The sequence below is a fragment of the Salmo trutta genome, chromosome 6 (assembly GCF_901001165.1).
Source record: "Salmo trutta chromosome 6, fSalTru1.1, whole genome shotgun sequence".
Lineage (NCBI taxonomy): Eukaryota > Metazoa > Chordata > Actinopteri > Salmoniformes > Salmonidae > Salmo > Salmo trutta.
Window position 1 is genome coordinate 52,856,633 of NC_042962.1, and position 20,216 is coordinate 52,876,848.

The window sequence follows — 20,216 nt, forward strand, 5'->3', positions numbered from 1 at the left end:
TGTCATTGCAAGGTCACCCAGTGTAGTGTCTTACCATATATGTGCTGTGTGTTTTTCAGTGTTGCCCCTCTGAGAAGTAGGTTCTCAGATCCCAAAGGCCTGAAGCAAACACAGAATACACTTCTCTGTCAGAATACACTTTTTTTCTTTTTTTGTGCAAACACACGAGCAATGACTTCCTGAATTTGGAGTCAATTTCCTGGGTATGGATTTACCTCGCGATGGGCTCGTTTCTGTCCGAATAAATATTGATTCGGCCCACGAATCTGTCCAAGGAGAGAGGGAATGCAGGTGTGAGTTGGTGTGTTTTGCGTTGTTTTTCTCTATACAACCAGTACTGATTGTCTGGATGCAGTGTTGTGTGCAGTGTTGTCACTCACTTGTAAAGGTCTGGTTGTGGTTGTTCACATTCAATAGAAGCCTGTAGAGTATCGAAATCCTCCTCTGTGTTGAAGGCCTTAGTGTCCTGCACAGCATAGTAGGTCTTTGTGGAGAGATAGAGGGATGGAGAGAGTCACAGCGAGATCAGCAACACAGCGAGCCAAGATGCATCTCACACTACGCCTCTAATGAAACAGAACACAGTACAAACTCTCTCTCTCTCCATTTCGCGCCATCTCTCTATATCCCTCACATACACACTCACCACTCTCTCTCTCACTCACTCTTTCCTCTCTGTCCCCTGTCTCCAACGCTCTCTCTTTCACTCTTCTGTTCTCCCACTCAACTCTATCCCATTCTTTCTTTATCTCTGCCTGAGCCACCTCTCCCTCCTCCACTCTCTCAGTGTAGTGTTACCTTGTGACTGGACTCCCCGTCCAGACTGGCTGTAGTGACAAAACAGGTCCCGTCCTCCCTACTGGTGGAGAGAAGGATGAGGTCACAGGGGAACGTCTCATCTTCCTTGATCAGCACCACATCACCCACCTGGGAGAGAGGGAGGGAAGGAAGGAAGGTATGAAGGAAGGGTGAATGGGTGGGTTGGAAGGTAGAGCGTGAGAGAGATGTCTTTAGCTCAATAAGATAACACAGTCTTGAGTTGTCTAAAGCAGTGGTTCCCAAACTGTGGGCTGGACCCATTTGTGGGTCACTGGGGGTCCAGGTTGGTTGCGGGATGACATTTGTTGTGCATTGCAAAACATTTTACTTAAAAAAATTGGAAGTGTAAACAACTAAAACCAAATAGAAAGTGTGTAGAAAAGATAATGGACCAATATATATTTTTTATAATAGTCTAGAATCTTTGAGAACTTACAATCAACAAAATAAAACAAAACTAGACAATGAGGCCCCCATAGATTGGGTTACAATGTTTTGAGCATAAGAACACTGCATTAGCCATGTTAAGATATGCAGGAAATGTGCTTAAAAACTGCACAATCTTCTCTCAGCTCCATGACAAAATGTGTAGAATTGCAGGAAATTAGCTTTAAAATTGAAAAATGTTCTCTCCGCTGCCAAAATGATATTTTGTACTTATTCTTTGGTCCGTTTATGTTTTTTCTCTGCTCAACCCTTATGGTGGGTCTCGACTCAAAATACATATTCATTTGTGGGTCATGAAAGTTTGCCAACCTCTGATCCAAAGAACCCAGGTTTGAACCCTGGTCAGTTTCAGTTGTAGGATGATACGTACCCTCAGCTTACGACTCTGTTTCCTGGTCACTTTCCCATGCTGCACCTCGTGCACAGGACACTGGTTAATAGCATTGTCTGCTTTGTGCCTGAGCCAGTCCTCATAGCCCTGTTTGATGGCCGTGACAGTGATGACAAAGAAGAGAGGTAGTCCACTGGTGATGGGACTGGTGGGAGTGTCAATTATCAACTGAAGAGGGCGAGAGAGAAAGAGAGAATGATCTATTGTCATCTGAAACTTCTGCGTTTGCCAGATTTATATTTCTTGCCAACTAAGCCTTAAATTGACTCAAATTGAATCTACCAGTCAAGATCTGACCTGGACAAGAAATATGATGAGGAAGTAGAAATTGGCAATTCTTCTAAACTGCTCAAACAAATTCTTCGGGACAAAATTCCAGAAGGTGTACTGTTGAAAGGGAAGCAACAACAAATGGTTATAACATGGTTGTAATGTGGTTGTAACATGGTTAGAACGTGGTTGTAATGTGGTTGTAGCATGGTTGTGGTTCTCACCTTGGAGGAGATGATACGGTTGTCGGGGTACCTCTGGGGAATGTAGGCCTCCGCTCCCGGCGGGGGCTCCTTGTTTCCGATGTACACCGTCCTGGTGTCCACCCAGTTCTCCTCTCCAGCACACTGCACAGAGGTCAAGACGTCAAAGGTCAATGCCAGGTCAGCACACAGGTCAGGTCAGATCATGACAGGACAAATCAGGGCAGGTCAGGACAGGACAGGACAAGACACAGGGGCAACAAATCTAGCCTCATTGCCTGGCTGGGGGCCTGACTGGCTGGTTGTCAGCAGTTGTTTCCTACTCCAGCCAACATGTCTTTGTCTCACCAAACCTGGTTAGTGTTGTAGAATGCAGAGACAGTCTGGCAGACACAATAGCATTACAGTCGCAAACAGTACAAATGACTGTGTTGAGTGTATTAAACTGGTGACCTAACAAACACAACAGACCTCCAGTAACAGTGAGTAAGTGCTCCGAGTCATGTAGCCGGGTGGGGAATGATAAATGAGTGTCGGCTATAAGCCTTCCACCTTACAATAACTCTCCCATTCAACACACGCCTATATACAAACACACACCGCAACACCATAGGAAGGTCAACCCACTGATTTCCCACCTGTCTTGAATAGTCAAATAGAATAGAATCTGATCAAACAGAATCAAATATAAAAAAGAGGGAAATCAAATATAATATCATCTTAAAGTAATTTCCTTACTCGCTGAGCGTTCTGTAACTAAACGGGTTGCGTCCAGTAGAGTGCTACATGTGTTCCCATGTCTGTTTATCACCAGTGAGCTAGCTCAAGAAGCTGGACAAGCCCAGACAGAGAGACACTGAGGGGATTTGATTAATCCCCCGGGCATGCCCCAAGTGAACCGGGTTAGCATTGACTGCATTCCATTTAGAACTGGGCTGCCTCCTGGGTGTGAGCCGGGTGCCCCGTTCTGGGCGTTCTAACGCTAACTTTCTAGCCTGTATGTTTATTGCCAATCAGAGCGTTTATATAATGCTATACTTTCCTTAGAATACCTCCTTTGTCTGAATATAGTGTATATCCTGACTTCCATAAATATTGGTCATGTCCTTTGTTTGGTTAGCATGTTATACTTTGTATGTCTCCTTAGTTCTGACACTTTGTCTTGTATGTGAATGTGTTGTTTCTATGTGCCCTTTGTATTCCCTCCAGACCAAAACCTTACCTACCGGCCTTTCAAGCCATTCCATATGGCCATCCTACCCCCATGTGCTCCTGTGTCCGTTTGCGGTGCCTTTTTTAATTAGTTAAATACCCTGAACTGGAAACCTTGTCTTCAACCATCATTCCTGTATTCTTACAAATGCACCATAGTGGCAATATCACTCCTCAATCTAGCCTATGATACAGTCAACCTAGCCTAAGATAAAGTCAACCTAGCCTACGATACAGTCAACCTAGCCTACGATACAGTCAACCTAGCCTAAGATACAGTATGACCTAGCCTAAGATACAGTTAGACCTAGCCTAAGATACAGTATGACCTAGCCTAAGATACAGTATGAACTAGCCTAAGATACAGTATGACCTAGCCTAAGATACAGTATGACCTAGCCTAAGATTTATTTTTTTTGTACATTTTTAGTCATTTAGCAGACGCTCTTATCCAGAGCGACTTACAGTAGTGAATGCATACATTTTATACATTTTTTTCCTCCGTACTGGTCCCCCGTGGGAATCGAACCCACAACCCTGGCGTTGCAAACACCATGCTCTACCAACTGAGCCACACGATACAGTCAACCTAGCCTAAGATACAGTCAACCTAGCCTGAGATACAGTTCGACCTAGCCTAAGATACAGGTCGACCTAGCCTAAGATACAGGTCGACCTAGCCTAAGATACAGGTCGACCTAGCCTAAGATACAGGTCGACCTAGCCTAAGATACAGGTCGACCTAGCCTAAGATACAGGTCGACCTAGACTAAGATACAGGTCGACCTAGACTAAGATACAGGTCGACCTAGCCTAAGATACAGGTCGACCTAGCCTAAGATACAGGTCGACCTAGCCTAAGATACAGGTCGACCTAGCCTAAGATACAGGTCGACCTAGCCTAAGATACAGGTCGACCTAGCCTAAGATACAGGTCGACCTAGCCTAAGATACAGGTCGACCTAGACTAAGATACAGGTCGACCTAGCCTAAGATACAGGTCGACCTAGACTAAGATACAGGTCGACCTAGACTAAGATACAGGTCGACCTAGACTAAGATACAGGTCGACCTAGACTAAGATACAGGTCGACCTAGCCTAAGATAGTCAACCTAGCTTAAGATACAGGTCGACCTAGCCTAAGATACAGTTCGACCTAGACTAAGACACAGTTCGACCTAGACTAAGACACAGTTCGACCTAGACTAAGATAGTCAACCTAGCCTAAGATAGTCAACCTAGCCTAAGATACAGTTCGACCTAGACTAAGATAGTCAACCTAGGCTAAGATACAAGTCGACCTAGCCTAAGATACAGTTCGACCTAGACTAAGATACAGTTCGACCTAGACTAAGATACAGGTCGACCTAGCCTAAGATACAGGTCGACCTAGCCTAAGATACAGGTCGACCTAGCCTAAGATACAGGTCGACCTAGCCTAAGATACAGGTCGACCTAGCCTAAGATACAGTATGAACTAGCCTAAGATACAGGTCGACCTAGCCTAAGATACAGGTCGACCTAGCCTAAGATACAGTTCGACCTGGTTCTTTCTATAGACACACTCACTGGAGCCAGACAGAGGCTGCAGGGAATGATCTAATCAAAACCTGAACGGTTGCTGCTCTGCATACCTAATCAATCAAACCTCAGCTATTAAAAAGGTCAGAGCGGCCAGTGTGGTTTTTCAGTATGACCTGTAAGACAAGCAAATGTGTTCAGCCATCCAGGCTCTGGCAAGCTGTGGTTCATAAGAGGCCAGTGTGAGGTGATGAGTGTGGTTTCCTGGTATGGCCGGTGAAACTGCGCTCAGAATGCCCCTACCGCACCACGGGTCCACCCATCCACCCCATTAGACAGGGATTACAATGAGCCAGCATGTGTAGCATTAGCATCTTTAGCTAGCGGTTATGTAAGTGGGACGAGTACAGGCTCACATCCCTTTAGATATTATTTTTACCCACAGAGGGCACTGTGGTATATCGGCCAAGAAGACTAAACATCCGTTAGTTCTTGTAAATGAATTAGTCCTTTGTAGTTCAGTTGGCAGAGCATTGTGTTTGTAACACCAGGATGGTGGGTTTGATTCCCGGGACCACCCATACATAGAAATGTCTGCACGCATGACTGGAAGTCGCTTTGGATCAAAGTGTCTGCTAAATGGCACAGGGACAATCAGGCTTACAGTTTCATCATACAGTATCGTTATTGCATCACAATGTACTGTAACAAAACGTAACCTTTTTACTTATCTTGTCCTGGGCAGTGTATCTCTCTTATAAAACATTCAGTCCTAGTGCCCTACATGATTTCATTCATAGAACCAGATTTTAATTCAATAAAAGTTTCATTTTTTGGAGAAAATAGGAATCAATCAGAAGTCAACACGTTAGCTTGTGTTTAGCTAGTGTCTAACGCGCTAGCAGAAGACCAGAGATTCTGTATTAAAGTGAATTACTCACTTTTCTCATCCCTGAATAAGTTCAACCTGTAACCTTGGTTGGCTGCTGAGCACAAGCCTGTGTCTCACAGAGGAATGCAGCCTAAAGACTGAACACACACACACACACGCACACACACACACAGATAAAACACCTGAGAGCCTACGAGTCAGCAGACAAGATCCTTCTCTTTTTCATTCTCTCTCTACTCTTTCTCTCTCTCTCTCTCCCCCTCGCTCACTATTCTCTCCTCCCTCCCTCTCTATTCTCTTTGTAATAAAGTGGCTAGTAGCCCCATGCTGTAGGCTCTATAACAGCTGGTGAGGGGCCGTGTGTCCACTGAGCCTCTCTAAGCAGACCTCCCACTCTGCTCTACACCATAGTATTACTATACTACAGCTCTCTCCATACCATAGTATTACTATACTACAGCTGTCTCTACACCATAGTATTACTATACTACAGCTGTCTTCATACCATAGTATTACTATACTACAGCTGTCTCCATGCCATAGTATTACTATACTACAGCTGTCTCTACACCATAGTATTACTATACTACAGCTGTCTCCATGCCATAGTATTACTATACTACAGCTGTCTCTACACCATAGTATTACTATACTACAGCTGTCTTCATACCATAGTATTACTATACTACAGCTGTCTCCATGCCATAGTATTACTATACTACAGCTCTCTCCATACCATAGTATTACTATACTACAGCTGTCTCCATACCATAGTATTACTATACTACAGCTGTCTCTACACCATAGTATTACTATACTACAGCTGTCTTCATACCATAGTATTACTATACTACAGCTGTCTCCATACCATAGTATTACTATACTACAGCTGTCTCCATATTACTATACTACAGCTGTCTCTACACCATAGTATTACTATACTACAGCTGTCTCCATACCATAGTATTACTATACTACAGCTGTCTCCATGCCATAGTATTACTATACTACAGCTGTCTCCATGCCATAGTATTACTATACTACAGCTGTCTCCATGCCATAGTATTACTATACTACAGCTGTCTCCATGCCATAGTATTACTATACTACAGCTGTCTCCATACCATAGTATTACTATACTACAGCTGTCTCCATACCATAGTATTACTATACTACAGCTGTCTCCATGCCATAGTATTACTATACTACAGCTGTCTCCATGCCATAGTATTACTATACTACAGCTGTCTCCATACCATAGTATTACTATACTACAGCTGTCTCCATACCATAGTATTACTATACTACAGCTGTCTCCATGCCATAGTATTACTATACTACAGCTGTCTCCATACCATAGTATTACTATACTACAGCTGTCTCTACACCATAGTATTACTATACTACAGCTGTCTCTACACCATAGTATTACTATACTACAGCTGTCTCCATGCCATAGTATTACTATACTACAGCTGTCTCCATACCATAGTATTACTATACTACAGCTGTCTCCATACCATAGTATTACTATACTACAGCTGTCTCCATACCATAGTATTACTATACTACAGCTGTCTCTACACCATAGTATTACTATACTACAGCTGTCTCCATACCATAGTATTACTATACTACAGCTGTCTCCATACCATAGTATTACTATACTACAGCTGTCTCTACACCATAGTATTACTATACTACAGCTGTCTCCATACCATAGTATTACTATACTACAGCTGTCTCTACACCATAGTATTACTATACTACAGCTGTCTCCATACCATAGTATTACTATACTACAGCTGTCTCCATACCATAGTATTACTATACTACAGCTGTCTCTACACCATAGTATTACTATACTACAGCTGTCTCCATACCATAGTATTACTATACTACAGCTGTCTCTACACCATAGTATTACTATACTACAGCTGTCTCCATACCATAGTATTACTATACTACAGCTGTCAACAATGCTCTCTTTACTAGAGTGGCTTATTGCCTCTGCGTCAGTTTGTTGCTGTTGACAACTCATTGTGATTGGTTTGTTGTTTGATATGAGTTAGTATCTTCTCCTGAGTAAAGATAGCATGGATGTTATAACAACATTCACAGGATGAATAGTGACCTCCCCTTGCCCACACACACACACACACACACACACACACACACACACACACACACACACACACACACACACACACACAGTATAAAAAGAGGTGATGGTAATCCCTGTCCGGGGAATAGGATTGTTTTTCCCTAGCAACGTGCCCTAGTCTCCAGCCGTGTCTCACAGGGTTAAGTCACTGAGCACTCCTAGTCTCCAGCCATGTCTCACAGGGTTAAGTCACTGAGCACTCCTAGTCTCCAGCCGTGTCTCGCGGGGTTAAGTCACTGAGCACTCCTAGTCTCCAGCCATGTCTCACAGGGTTAAGTCACTGAGCACTCCTAGTCTCCAGCCATGTCTCACAGGGTTAAGTCACTGAGCACTCCTAGTCTCCAGCCGTGTCTCGCGGGGTTAAGTCACTGAGCACTCCTAGTCTCCAGCCATGTCTCACAGGGTTAAGTCACTGAGCACTCCTAGTCTCCAGCCATGCCTCGCGGGGTTAAGTCACTGAGCACTCCTAGTCTCCTAGACTACTCTGGTCACCCCCACTAGTACTCAGCTATTTTGAGCTCACCTGTTTTATACACACACACACACACACCTCAGACAGGACAGGAGGAGACTCCACCTCTGGATCATTGAGCCTAAGGAGGTTTGAATTAGTCTTATCTGACCTGAAACAGCCCATCCAAAGGTGCATCTCAATAGTCTATAGTGACACCCTCTTCTAGTCTCCTTATCCTTTGACTGGTGATTCTGGGGGTGCATCTCAATAGTCTATAGTGGCACCCTCTTCTAGTCTCCTTACCCTTTGACTGGTGATTCTGGGGGTAGATCCCAATAGTCTATAGTGGCAAAGTCTTCTAGTATCCTCATGATACTGGTTCACCAATCAAAGAGTTAAGAGTGGAGAAGAGGATACCACTATAGACTATTGAGATGCAGCCGCAGCTGGCCTGCTTCAGTGATCTGAGCAGCAGAAGAGATGAGAGAAGACATAGCATGAGGGAGAGAGGAGCAGCCTTCTGTTCTGTGTGTATCAGCAGCAGACTGGGAACAGCTGGGATCTCCTCTCCCCAGACAAGAGCTGGTCCGCTCTCTCTCATGGTCAGCCCACACTTGCTCTCTCTTTCCTTTTCACAATCCCTACATTTATCTTGCTCACTCAGCTCACTCTCAGACGTACACCACTCCCTCGCTCAGATGAGTCACGAGAGAAAGAGCGGGTGTGAGAGTGTGAGAGTGAGAGCGTGTTTATTGTTCAGGAGCAGAGGAGGCAGATTCTACCATGAACACTGTATTGTCCTCTGCCTGGCAGAGTAAAGGGAGTCACCCTCAAGCAGAGAAACAACGGGTACAGACTGCAGCCATTGAGTCATCCACACAACTACAACCAAATTAACCTATTGACTTTATGGATGATAAACATATATTCTAAAAAACAACCCTCTTCCAAAACAGATTCTATCCCGGCCTTTAAAATATATCCTCTAAGAAATAGCACATCAAAGTCACAAACTCATGTCCCTGTTAGAACGTGAGGCGGGGCAACGTTAATGAGGGTACAAGCCCATGCATAAATACTGCACATCCTCCCTGCCTGACGAGAACCAGTAAACACTGAGGTAACATGACAGGATAAGTGAAAATAAGAGTTCCTCTACATTGTTTTCACCCATCCAGTAAGGTGTGGGATCTGTGATTAGACTACTAAGTGGGGGAGAAGGGAAGAGTGCCTTAAGTATTGGTACAGGACCACTATCTCTTGTACATGGCGTATCATCATGGCATGTCTGCTGATTGTGCACAGTCTGTTCTGGTGCTCTCATGGAGGAGAGAAGAGGAGGAGGAGAGCACATATAGATAGACTGGTTAGCTTGAGTCTGGAGATGCTGACAACACTCTTCTCGCCCACTCCTCTCTACCTCCTGCCCTCTTCTCCGACACATCTCCTTTCCATCTACCTCCTGCCCTCTTCTCCCAATCTACCTCCTGCCCTCTTCTCGCCCACTCCTCTCCATCTACCTCCTGCCCTCTTCTCCCACACATCTCCTCTCTATCTACCTCCTGCCCTCTTCTCCGACACATCTCCTTTCCATCTACCTCCTGCCCTCTTCTCGCCCACTCCTCTCTGTCTGCCTCCTGCCCTCTTCTCCCACACATCTCTCTCTCTCTCTCTCTACCTCCTGCCCTCTTCTCGCCCACTCCTCTCCTCTCTGTCTGCCTCCTGTCCTCTTCTCCCACACATCTCTCTCTCTCCCCATCTACCTTCTGTCCTCTTCTCCCACACATCTCTCTCTCTCCCCATCTACCTCCTGACCTCTTCTCCCACACATCTCTCTCTCTCCATCTGCCCCCTGCCCTCTTCTCCCACACACCTCTCTCTCTCCCCATCTACCTCCTGACCTCTTCTCCCACACATCTCTCTCTCCATCTGCCCCTGACCTCTTCTCCCACACATCTCTCTCTCACCCCATCTGCCCCCTGACCTCTTCTCCCACACATCTCTCTCTCACCCCATCTGCTTCCTCCCAGCTGGCACTTTTGGTTCCTTGGAAGTTGTGGGAACAAAGCCATAAGTTTCCTGACGGTTAAAACTTTTTTTTTTTTTGCCTCTTCTGGGAACATACATTTTTAGTTTGCAGGGAGGTTCTGAGAACGTTTATCTATGGTTCCCTGAAAGTTTTCCTGGGAGGTTTTATTAACGATCTGAGAATGAAAATTCTAGGTTATTTTAAGGCAATTAAATAACATTCTAAGAACATGTTTCAATAAGACTTTCAATAACACTGCTAGCTTAGTTTAATGGTTCTGAACTCCCAGCATAGACAGGACACATGGAAATTCATGTGCTTAGGCATTAATCATGCAAACATTTCGTATTGTGGCATGGCGTTAGTGAGATTCAAACCTATGATCTTCTGCTTTCTATCCATGGAATTAGTTCACTGCGCCACCAGGATGCAGCTAACATGCCATGTGTTTTTTACTCATACAAAGCTGTTCCTTTTAGACTATTCAAACCTTATTTCAAAGGAAACACGTAATCATTAAAATCACTTAAGATAGAGGACAGATTCAAATAGTTTTGTTGACACTGAGAACGGAACGTAAATGTTTTTAAGTAACATTCCTACAACGTTCTTTGAACGTTACTAATGTTTTCTTTATTTTTATGGAATTGTTTCTTAAAATTCTGAGAACATGACTTTTAATACAACCATGAGGAAACCTGGAGAAAACATTATGTTGAAGTACTGAAATTCCCATAGAGGAACATTACTTCTTAATATTCTCTGAACAATTTGAGAACATTACTTTTAATAGAATCACGAGGAAACATTATGGGAATGTTTAATGCAAAAATAACCATAGGACAACCACGCACTCACCAAGGTCTAAGAAACGTATGGTTCTCAGAACGTTATGTGCTAGCTGGGCTTCCTCCATTCTAAAGAAGACAACACTGTTGCTACAGTACAGAACCTCTCAGTCCAACTAAGGAGCATGAAATGAGCAACAAACTGGATTCATAAAACATATCTAGTAATGAGAGCAGTTGGGGGTCTAGAATAGTTGGGGGTGTAGGATAGTTGGGGGTTTAAGAGAGTTGGGGGTCTTGCTTACTGAAACATCAAGTGGGAGAGGAATACAGATTCAGTAACCATTGATACTTGTAATTCCATACATGGTCATCCCCAACCAGAGGTCATTCTGATTAGCAGAGTAATTCAAGCGGTATAATGCTATGCAAATGGAATGCTGAAAGAGGTCAGTCTGACTCTGCAGTCAGAGAGATCAAATCAATGACTGTTGAGGGCTTCCTCACCAACTATACTATAGTCCAATGTTTCCCATCTCCAGTACCCCCAACAGTACACATTTGTATTGGAGCCCCAGACATGCAGACCTTATTCAACTTATCAACTAATCATCAGGCCCTTAAAGAATTGAATCAGGTGTGCTTGTCTGGGGCTACAACAAAAATGTATGTTGTTGAGGGTAGAGGACTGGAGTTGGGAATCACTGGACTAGAGGATCTCTGGTGAGTAAGTCCACAACAATCACTGATTAGATCTCTGACTGCAGCATCAGCCTGACCTCTCGGCATTCCATTTGGAACTTAAGCACTGCATGCCATTATACCACTGACCTAGTATAGTCTCTTCAGCGGGTTTTAATTAAGCCCTCTCCTCATGTTCTAACACACTCCTCTGTTCTCTCACACTAGGCCCCGTGACCCGCTAGTGATCTCTTCTAATCCCTCCATTTGCCTGTTCATGGTCTGCTCAGTATACAATAAGTCCCTGTTCATCAGTGACCGATACTCTAAATCATGCTGCTAAATATTCAATACAATTTGGCACGGCAAAAATGTAATATCCAACGTTTCGACAGCCAAGCTGTCTTCATCATACCCTTATGATCCTACCCTGATGATCTTACCCTGATGATTCTACCCTGACGATCCTGCCCTGATGATCATACCCTGATGATCCTACCCTGATGATCCTACCCTGATGATCCTACCCTGATGATCCTACCCTGATGAAGACAGCTTGGCTGTTGAAACGTTGGATATTACATTTTTAGAGTGTGCGGCTCTCCCTTATTTTCAAGTTTTCTACTCCGCTAGCCAGGACCTCGCCTTAATAGGTGTGCGTTTCTTTTTCTTCTAGATTGTCATTTATCATTCGCCTGAGGCCTGAAACATTTAGGTATTTACTGTAGACTTGGATGAATGAAAAACATCTGAAAACCTTAATGCCTGGGTGAACTCTGACCCTGTAAGTGCCACTCATTGCTTTTGTATTTATTAAGGATCCCCGTTAGTTCCTGCCAAGGCAGCAGCTACTCTACCTGGGTACCAGCTAAATTAAGGCAGTTATATAGAATTTTAAAAACATTACAATACATTTCACAACACACTGTGTGCCCTCAGGCCCCTACTCTACAACACAATATCCATGTGTATGTATAGTGCGTATGTTATCATGTGTGTGTGTATGCGTGTCTGTGCCTGTGTGTGTGTGTGTGTGTGTGTGTGTGTGTGTGTGTGTGTGTGTGTGTGTGTGTGTGTGTGTGTGTCTCTTCACAGTCCAGCTGTTCTATAAGGTGTACAGTGTGGAATAGAGTACCATGTGGTCATGGCTCTATGTAGTACTGTGAGCCTCCCATAGTCTGTTCTGGACTAGGGGACTGTGAAGAGACCTCTGGTGGCATGTCTTGTGGGGTATGCATGGGTGTCTGAGCTGTGTGCTAGTAGTTTAAACAGACACCTCGGTGCATTCAACATGTCAATACTTCTCACAAATACAAGTAGTGATGAAGTCAATCTGTCCTCTTCTTTGAGCCAGGAGAGATTGACGTGCATATTATTAATGCTAGCTCTCTGTCTACAGGCCAGCCGCCCTGCCCTGTTCTGGGACAATTGTAATTTTCCTAAGTCCTTCCTGTCACCTGACCAAACAACTGGACAGTAGTCCAGGGATGACAAAACTAGGGCCTGTAGGACCTGCCTTGCTGATAGCGTTGTTAAGAAGGCAGAGTAATGCTTTATTATGCACTTTATCATACTGTAGATGACAGTTCAATCGTCCGCCCAGGAGCTCAGTGTTCTGTAATGTCCCCTCCCCAGGTAATGTATCTCTAACCTTATTTGAGTCTCTGTTCCAGCCCAACCCCTCTCTCTCTCTCCCGCCACAGACAACCGTTTATATAGTGCTAAGCCGACAACATTCTTTTATTGATTACATTTAAGCTTTTAGAATTTTAAGACATTTTGCATTAAGACCTGTCTGCGTCTAATAAAATCAAAGTCCCATGATTAAGGCCGACTTCTGATCCTGTCGGATGTAATACTAGACTTATTCTATTCTAGAGCTTTTAATAGTTAGTGCTGGGTCAGGTTTCAAGACGGGAGCGTATTTATAGTTAAAGGGAAAAACATGGGAAGACAAAAATCAATGGAGAACCTTTTGCTATTAGACAAAGTGGCCGCCTCTTCTCTGTCGTCGTCACTTAGTGGACGCATTGACTTTCTCCCTGCTTCTCGCTGGCCGCCCCTTTAAAAGATCAGTCACCGCTTCCTTTTGATAACCAAGGACTTCCTGTCACTGATCAGTAGCAGGAGGATACATTTAGCCCCATTCCCTAATGGTGAGTACGCTATTCCCAGAAGCCTTTTGTGAATTCATTGGCAGTGATTGTTTTGATATGGTTTATCTGAAGTAGTTTACTGTGACCTTCCAAGTCAACCAGAATCATATTTCTAACCAGTTTCCAGTCCACAATCTCATTCCAAAAGTAATCAGTCAAACTCAATTAAGGTTACCCCAACCCACCAATTTGTGAACCACTGTTCTATGGGATATACAGTACCAGTCAAAAGATTGGACACATATTCATTCAAGGATTTTTCTTCATTTTTACAATTTTCTATATTATAGAATAATAGTGAAGACGTCAAAACACATATGAAATAACACATACGGAATCATGTAGTAAGCAAAAAAAGTGTTAAAAATATATTTTACACGTAGTAACCAAAAATGTGTAACAAATAAAATAAAATAAATATATATATTTTATATTTGAGATTCTTCAAATAGCCACCCTTTGCCTTGATGACAGCTTTGCACACTCTTGGCATTATCTCAACCAGCTTCATGAGGTAGTCACCTGGAATGCATTTCAATTAACAGGTGTGCCTCATTAAAAGTTAATTTGTGGAATTTCTTTCCTTCTTAATGCGTTTGAGCCAATCAGTTGTGTTGTGACAAGGTATGGGTGGTATACAGAAGATAGCCCTATTTGGTAAAAGACCAAGTCCATATTATGGCAAGAACAGCTCAAATAAGCAAAGAGAAACAACAGTCCATCCTTACTTTAAGACATGAAGTTCAGTCAATATGGAACATTTCAAGAACTTTGAACGTTTCTTCAAGTGCAGTCGCAAAAACCATCAAGCGCCATGATGAAACTGGCTCTCATGAGGACCGCCACAGGAAAGGAAGACCCAGAGTTACCTCTGCTGCAGAGGATAAGTTCATTAGATACCAGCCTCAGAAATTTCCGCCCAAATAAATGCTTCAGAGTTCAAGTAACAGACACATCTCAACATCAACTGTTCAGAGGAGACTGCGTGAATCAGGCCTTCATGGTCGAATTGCTGCAAAGAAACCACTACTAAAGGACACCAATAAGAAGAAGAGACTTGCTTGGGCCAAGAAACACACGCAATGGACATTAGACCGGTGGAAATCTGTCCTTTGGTCTGATGAGTCCAAATTGGAGATTTTTGGTTCCAACCGCCGTGTCTTTGTGAGACGCAGAGTAGGTGAATGGATGATCTCCGCATGTTTGGTTCCCACCATGAAGCAGGGAGAAGGAGGTGTGATGGTGTAGGGGTGCTTTGCTGGTGATACTGTTGGTGATTTATTTAGAATTCAAGACACACTTAACCAGCATGGCTACCACAGCATTTTGCAGAGATAGTCAAACCAGATGGGATGGCGTATCATTTGTTTTCCAACAGGACAATGACCCAAAACACCTCCAGGCTGTATAAGAGCTATTTGACCAAGAAGGAGAGAGATGCAGTGCTCCATCAGATGACCTGGCCTCCATAATCACCCGACCTCAAACCAATTGAGATGGTTTGGGATGAGTTGGAAGGTAGAGTGAAGGAAAAGCAGCCAACAAGTGCTCAGCATATGTGGGAACTACTTCAAGACTGCTGGAAAAGCATTCCAGGTGAAGCTGGTTGAGAGAATGCCAAGTGTGTGCAAAACTGTCAAGGCAAAGGGTGGCTAATTTGAAGAATCGAAAATATATTTTGATTTGTTTAACACTTTTTTGGTTACTACTTTCATAGTTTTGATGTCTTCACTATTATGCTACAATATAGAAAATAGTACAAATAAAGAAAAACCCTTGAATGAGTAGGTGTGTCCAACCTTTTGAATGATACTGTAAGTGTAGGAATGTGTTTAGTGAATTACAGTTACTATACAGTAACAGTTACACTGGTGGAAACAGTGCTGTAATTGTCGTAAACAGGAAGTGCAGGATAACCCGTCCCCCACTGCTGGGACAATTCCTGGATTCTAATACACAGGCACTTAGATGTTGTAATGCCTCCTCAGTAGAGAGCAAGAGAGCGAGCGATCTAAAGAAGGGAGATGCCGTGTTAATATTTGATGGGAAGCATCCATGAAGATACAGGCTGACTATCGACAGCAGCATTAAGGGGGAGAGGAGGGAGTGAGGGGGGAGTTGGGGTTGAACGGGGGAGATTACATTTCAGCCTCACTCACTCTTGGACATGACTGCCTGCTGGTCCATTTGCAGTCACACAGAGAGACCAGGGACCAGTCCAACAACACTCACTGGGCAAGGAGTAGCACAGCAACACTCTGTTGTGGTTAGACGGGTTTCAGATAAAAACAGGCTGTTAAAGTGTGTTACTGTCCCCCACTACACAAGGTTGTGTGAAAGATAACGGTGTGTTTGTACAATACACCCACACTTCCGGCCATATAGCCACAGCAGAAACTCTAGCTCGAGAACTGATAGAAACAGATATAAGTGGTGATCTATTTATGTCGCCATCACAGAGGGTGAAACACTAGGTAGCTAGGAACAATGGAACAGAGATTGTCATTTAATGTCAGTTCTGAGGTAGGGAGATAAGGAGAATCTCTTCTGTTCAGTCTCCAGCTCTTCAATAGCTGACCGTCTAAAAGCTTGAAATATCAGGGAGGAAGACAGGCAGAGACAAGAGCTGGGTAAATAGCATTGTCACATGGGCAACAAGTCAAACGATATGCCGACACACAACACACAGCGTGTGTGCGCGTGCGTGTGCGTGCATGGGTGTGACTGCATGAATGAGTGTGTGCATATGTATGCGTATTTGTGTGTGTGTGCCCGTGTGTGTGTGTGCGCCCGTGTGCGTGCGATTCTGGTCTCCCTGTTGCTCCAGAGATTAGGAGAGGAATGTGTTGGCAGGCAAGGAAAGCCAAGGAGAAAAGGATTTTCACCACAGACTGCTTCCAAGGTACCTGTGTTCCTCTGCTCTCTCTTTTCTCTCTGTCCGAGCCATTTAGAACTTACTGTAAATCACCAGATCTCCAGGGAGTCCTGTTCAAGATGACTAGAATCTTCACAACTCCTGAGAAAACCCTAACCTTTCCATTTTTCAGTCCACGCTTTGGAAAAGTTCTGTGGTTCCAAAACAATCAAATTGTAGAGGGACCACTTAGAATGTTATTGTCATGGAACGTTCTGAGTCAAAATGGAGGATAGTTAGCTGAACTCTGTAGCTCTGCAGATGGGCCTTACTGTACTCTGTCTGTGGGTTGATTACACCCCACAGATTACAGCCCTGCTGTGCTCTCCATCTGTCAGTGTCTCGTACTGCCTGGAGATAAACAGCCCTACCAAACAAGCTCAGACTGATCCACAATACATCAACTGCCTTACTGCCACGGCCTCAGGGTCACTGTGTATAACAACATGATGCAAAACAACATGAAGGTAATATGCTGTCACTACTCTTTACCATGTGGCTCTTTCACATACTGTACCCATTGGAGTGATTTGCAAAGGGAAAAGGGAATGCAAAACAGGCCTGATCTACCATGGTGCTTCTGTCTACATCTTCCGCTCTCTGTGGGACCATAGGGCCCAGCCTCCTGGTCCTGGTAACACAGCTAATAGGCTTTACTGAGCCCAGCGGCATGGTAGGCCAGATGTGCAGGGTGTGTGTGCTAGTGAGGATGTGTGTATTTGTGTGCGTGTGCACAGCCAGCGTGGCTGGCCAGATGTTTCAGCAGCCATTAACCCAGTGTGTGTGTGTGTGAGTGTGTGAGTGAGTGTGAGGCCATGTAAAGTAGACGACATCAAACTATAATCACTTAAAACCCTGAGAGCAAAGCAGAGCAGTGGCAGGCAGGCAGGTCAGTCTATAAGACTCAATCTGGACGAGCGGCCAGGCTGACCGTGTGAGATGCCCCAGGGCTTTGTCGTCCCTCACTGACTGTTGCATTTTGAAAATGTGACCGTGCTGAGAGATCAGGCCTCCCCAGCCCCCCTGCACCTTCATATGGCTGTTCCTGCTATTATAGTCATCATCAGGCTCTGTCTGGAGGCCAGGCTGATTTTCAAAACTACCAACCAAGATGTTAGCGTGTCAGAATTGTGTTCCATGTACGGGGAGAACTGAGATGGTTGGTGTGACTCATTCTAGGCAACCGTGTGGTAATCTGAAATCAACACCCTCTCCACCGCTTAGAACAACAGTGCCCATGCCAGTGTGTTTGGTTTGGCTCCACCAGTTGAGCGATCTCAGGCTGATTACGTGTTCAGCTCCAGTCCTGCACCTGTGTTGTGACCTCACCTGATCTCTGTAGAAACATAACATCAACTGGCTATATATATAGATAGATAGAGAGATAGAGAGAACTGTAGTAATTGATAAATGGAGAGGCAGGATGGTAATGTGTAACGCCCTGACCATAGAGAGGGGTTTTTTTGTTCTCTATTTTGGTTAGGCCAGGGTGTTACATGGGTGGGCGTTCTGTTTATTTTTCTATGTTGGTTTGTTTCTTTGGCCGTGTGTGGCTCTCAATCAGGAACAGCTGTAGATCGTTGTTGCTGATTGAGAGTCATACATAGGCAGCCTGTTTTTCCTTTGGGGTTTGTGGGTGATTGTTTTCTGTGTAGTGTGTAACCGGACAGAACTGTTGCTGGTCGTTTTGTTTATTTTGTAGTGTTCATGCGTTCCATTAAATATCTTGAAAGATGAACACATCCTCCGCTGCACCTTGGTCTCATTTTAACGATGGCCGTTACATAATGATCAATGTGCAGAGGTAATAAAAGGTAATAATTTACTGTCATCCCCAGTGCTCTCGAGCAGCTAGATGTTCTTTACCATTCGGCCATCAGATTTGCCACCAATGCTCCTTATAGGACACATCACTGCACTCTATACTCCTCTGTAAACTGGTCATCTCTGTATACCCGTCGCAAGACCCACTGGTTGATGCTTATTTATAAAACCCTCTTAGGCCTCACTCCCCTATGTGAGATATCTACTGCAGCCCTCATCCTCCACATACAACACCCGTTCTGCCAGTCACATTCTGTTAAAGGTCCCCAAAGCACACACATCCCTGGGTCGCTCCTCTTTTCAGTTCGCTGCAGCTAGCGACTGGAACGAGCTGCAACAAACACTCAAACTGGACAGTTTCATCTCAATCTCTTCATTCAAAGACTCAATCATGGACACTAACTGACAGTTGTGGCTGCTTTGCGTGATGTATTGTTGTCTCTACCTTCTTGCACTTTGTGCTGTTGTCTGTGCCCAATAATGTTTGTACCATGTTTTGTGCTGCTGCCATGCTGTGTTGCTGCCTTGCTATGTTGTTGTCTTAGGTCTCTCTTTATGTAGTGTTGTTTCTCATCGTGACGTGTGTTTTGTCCTCATATATGTGTATATATATATATCCTCCCGTCCTCTCCTCTCCTCCCGTCCTCTCCTCTCCTCTCCTCCTCTCCTCTCCTCCCGTCCTCTCCTCCCGTCCTCTCCTCTCCTCCCGTCCTCTCCTCTCCTCCCGTCCTCTCCTCTCCTCTCCTCCCGTCCTCTCCTCTCCTCCCGTCCTCTCCTCTCCTCCCGTCCTCTCCTCCCGTCCTCTCCTCCCGTCCTCTCCTCTCCTCCCGTCCTCTCCTCTCCTCTCGTCCTCTCCTCTCCTCCCGTCCTCTCCTCTCCTCCCGTCCTCTCCTCTCCTCCTCTCCTCCCGTCCCCTCTACTTCCGTCCCGTCCTCTCCTCTACTCCCGTCCCGTCCTCTCCTCTCCTCTACTCCCGTCCTCTCCTCTACTCCCGTCCCGTCCTCTCCGCTACTCCCGTCCCGTCCTCTCCGCTACTCTACTCCCGTCCTCTCCTCCCGTCCTCTCCGCTACTCCCGTCCTCTCCTCTCCTCCCGTCCTCTCCTCCCGTCCCGTCCTCTCCTCTACTCCCGTCCCCTCCTCTACTCCCGTCCTCTCCGCTACTCCCCGTCCCGTCCTCTCCGCTACTCTACTCCCGTCCTCTCCTCCCGTCCTCTCCTCTACTCCCGTCCTCTCCTCTCCTCCCGTCCTCTCCTCCCGTCCTCTCCTCTACTCCCGTCCCGTCCTCTCCTCTACTCCCGTCCCGTCCTCTCCTCTACTCCCGTCCCGTCCTCTACTCCCGTCCCGTCCCGTCCTCTCCTCTACTCCCGTCCCGTCCTCTCCTCTACTCCCGTCCCGTCCTCTCCTCTACTCCCGTCCCGTCCTCTCCTCTACTCCCGTCCTCTACTCCCGT

At 45.1% G+C, this 20,216-nt stretch overlaps 1 protein-coding gene across 5 annotated transcripts in view; it reads right to left on the reverse strand.

Annotated features, from left to right (window-relative positions):
* atp11a (ATPase phospholipid transporting 11A) overlaps window positions 1–20,216 on the reverse strand; it is a 66,163-nt gene that overhangs the window by 30,152 nt on the left and 15,795 nt on the right. For all 5 annotated transcript variants that reach the window (XM_029756901.1, XM_029756900.1, XM_029756904.1 and 2 more), the window contains exons 2-8: window positions 2,152–2,274; window positions 1,955–2,044; window positions 1,637–1,825; window positions 799–927; window positions 381–484; window positions 216–266; window positions 35–99 (exon numbers count right to left, since the gene is read on the reverse strand). In XM_029756901.1, the coding sequence (XP_029612761.1) occupies window positions 35–99; window positions 216–266; window positions 381–484; window positions 799–927; window positions 1,637–1,825; window positions 1,955–2,044; window positions 2,152–2,274 (751 nt within the window). The remainder of the gene's footprint in view (window positions 1–34; window positions 100–215; window positions 267–380; window positions 485–798; window positions 928–1,636; window positions 1,826–1,954; window positions 2,045–2,151; window positions 2,275–20,216) is intronic.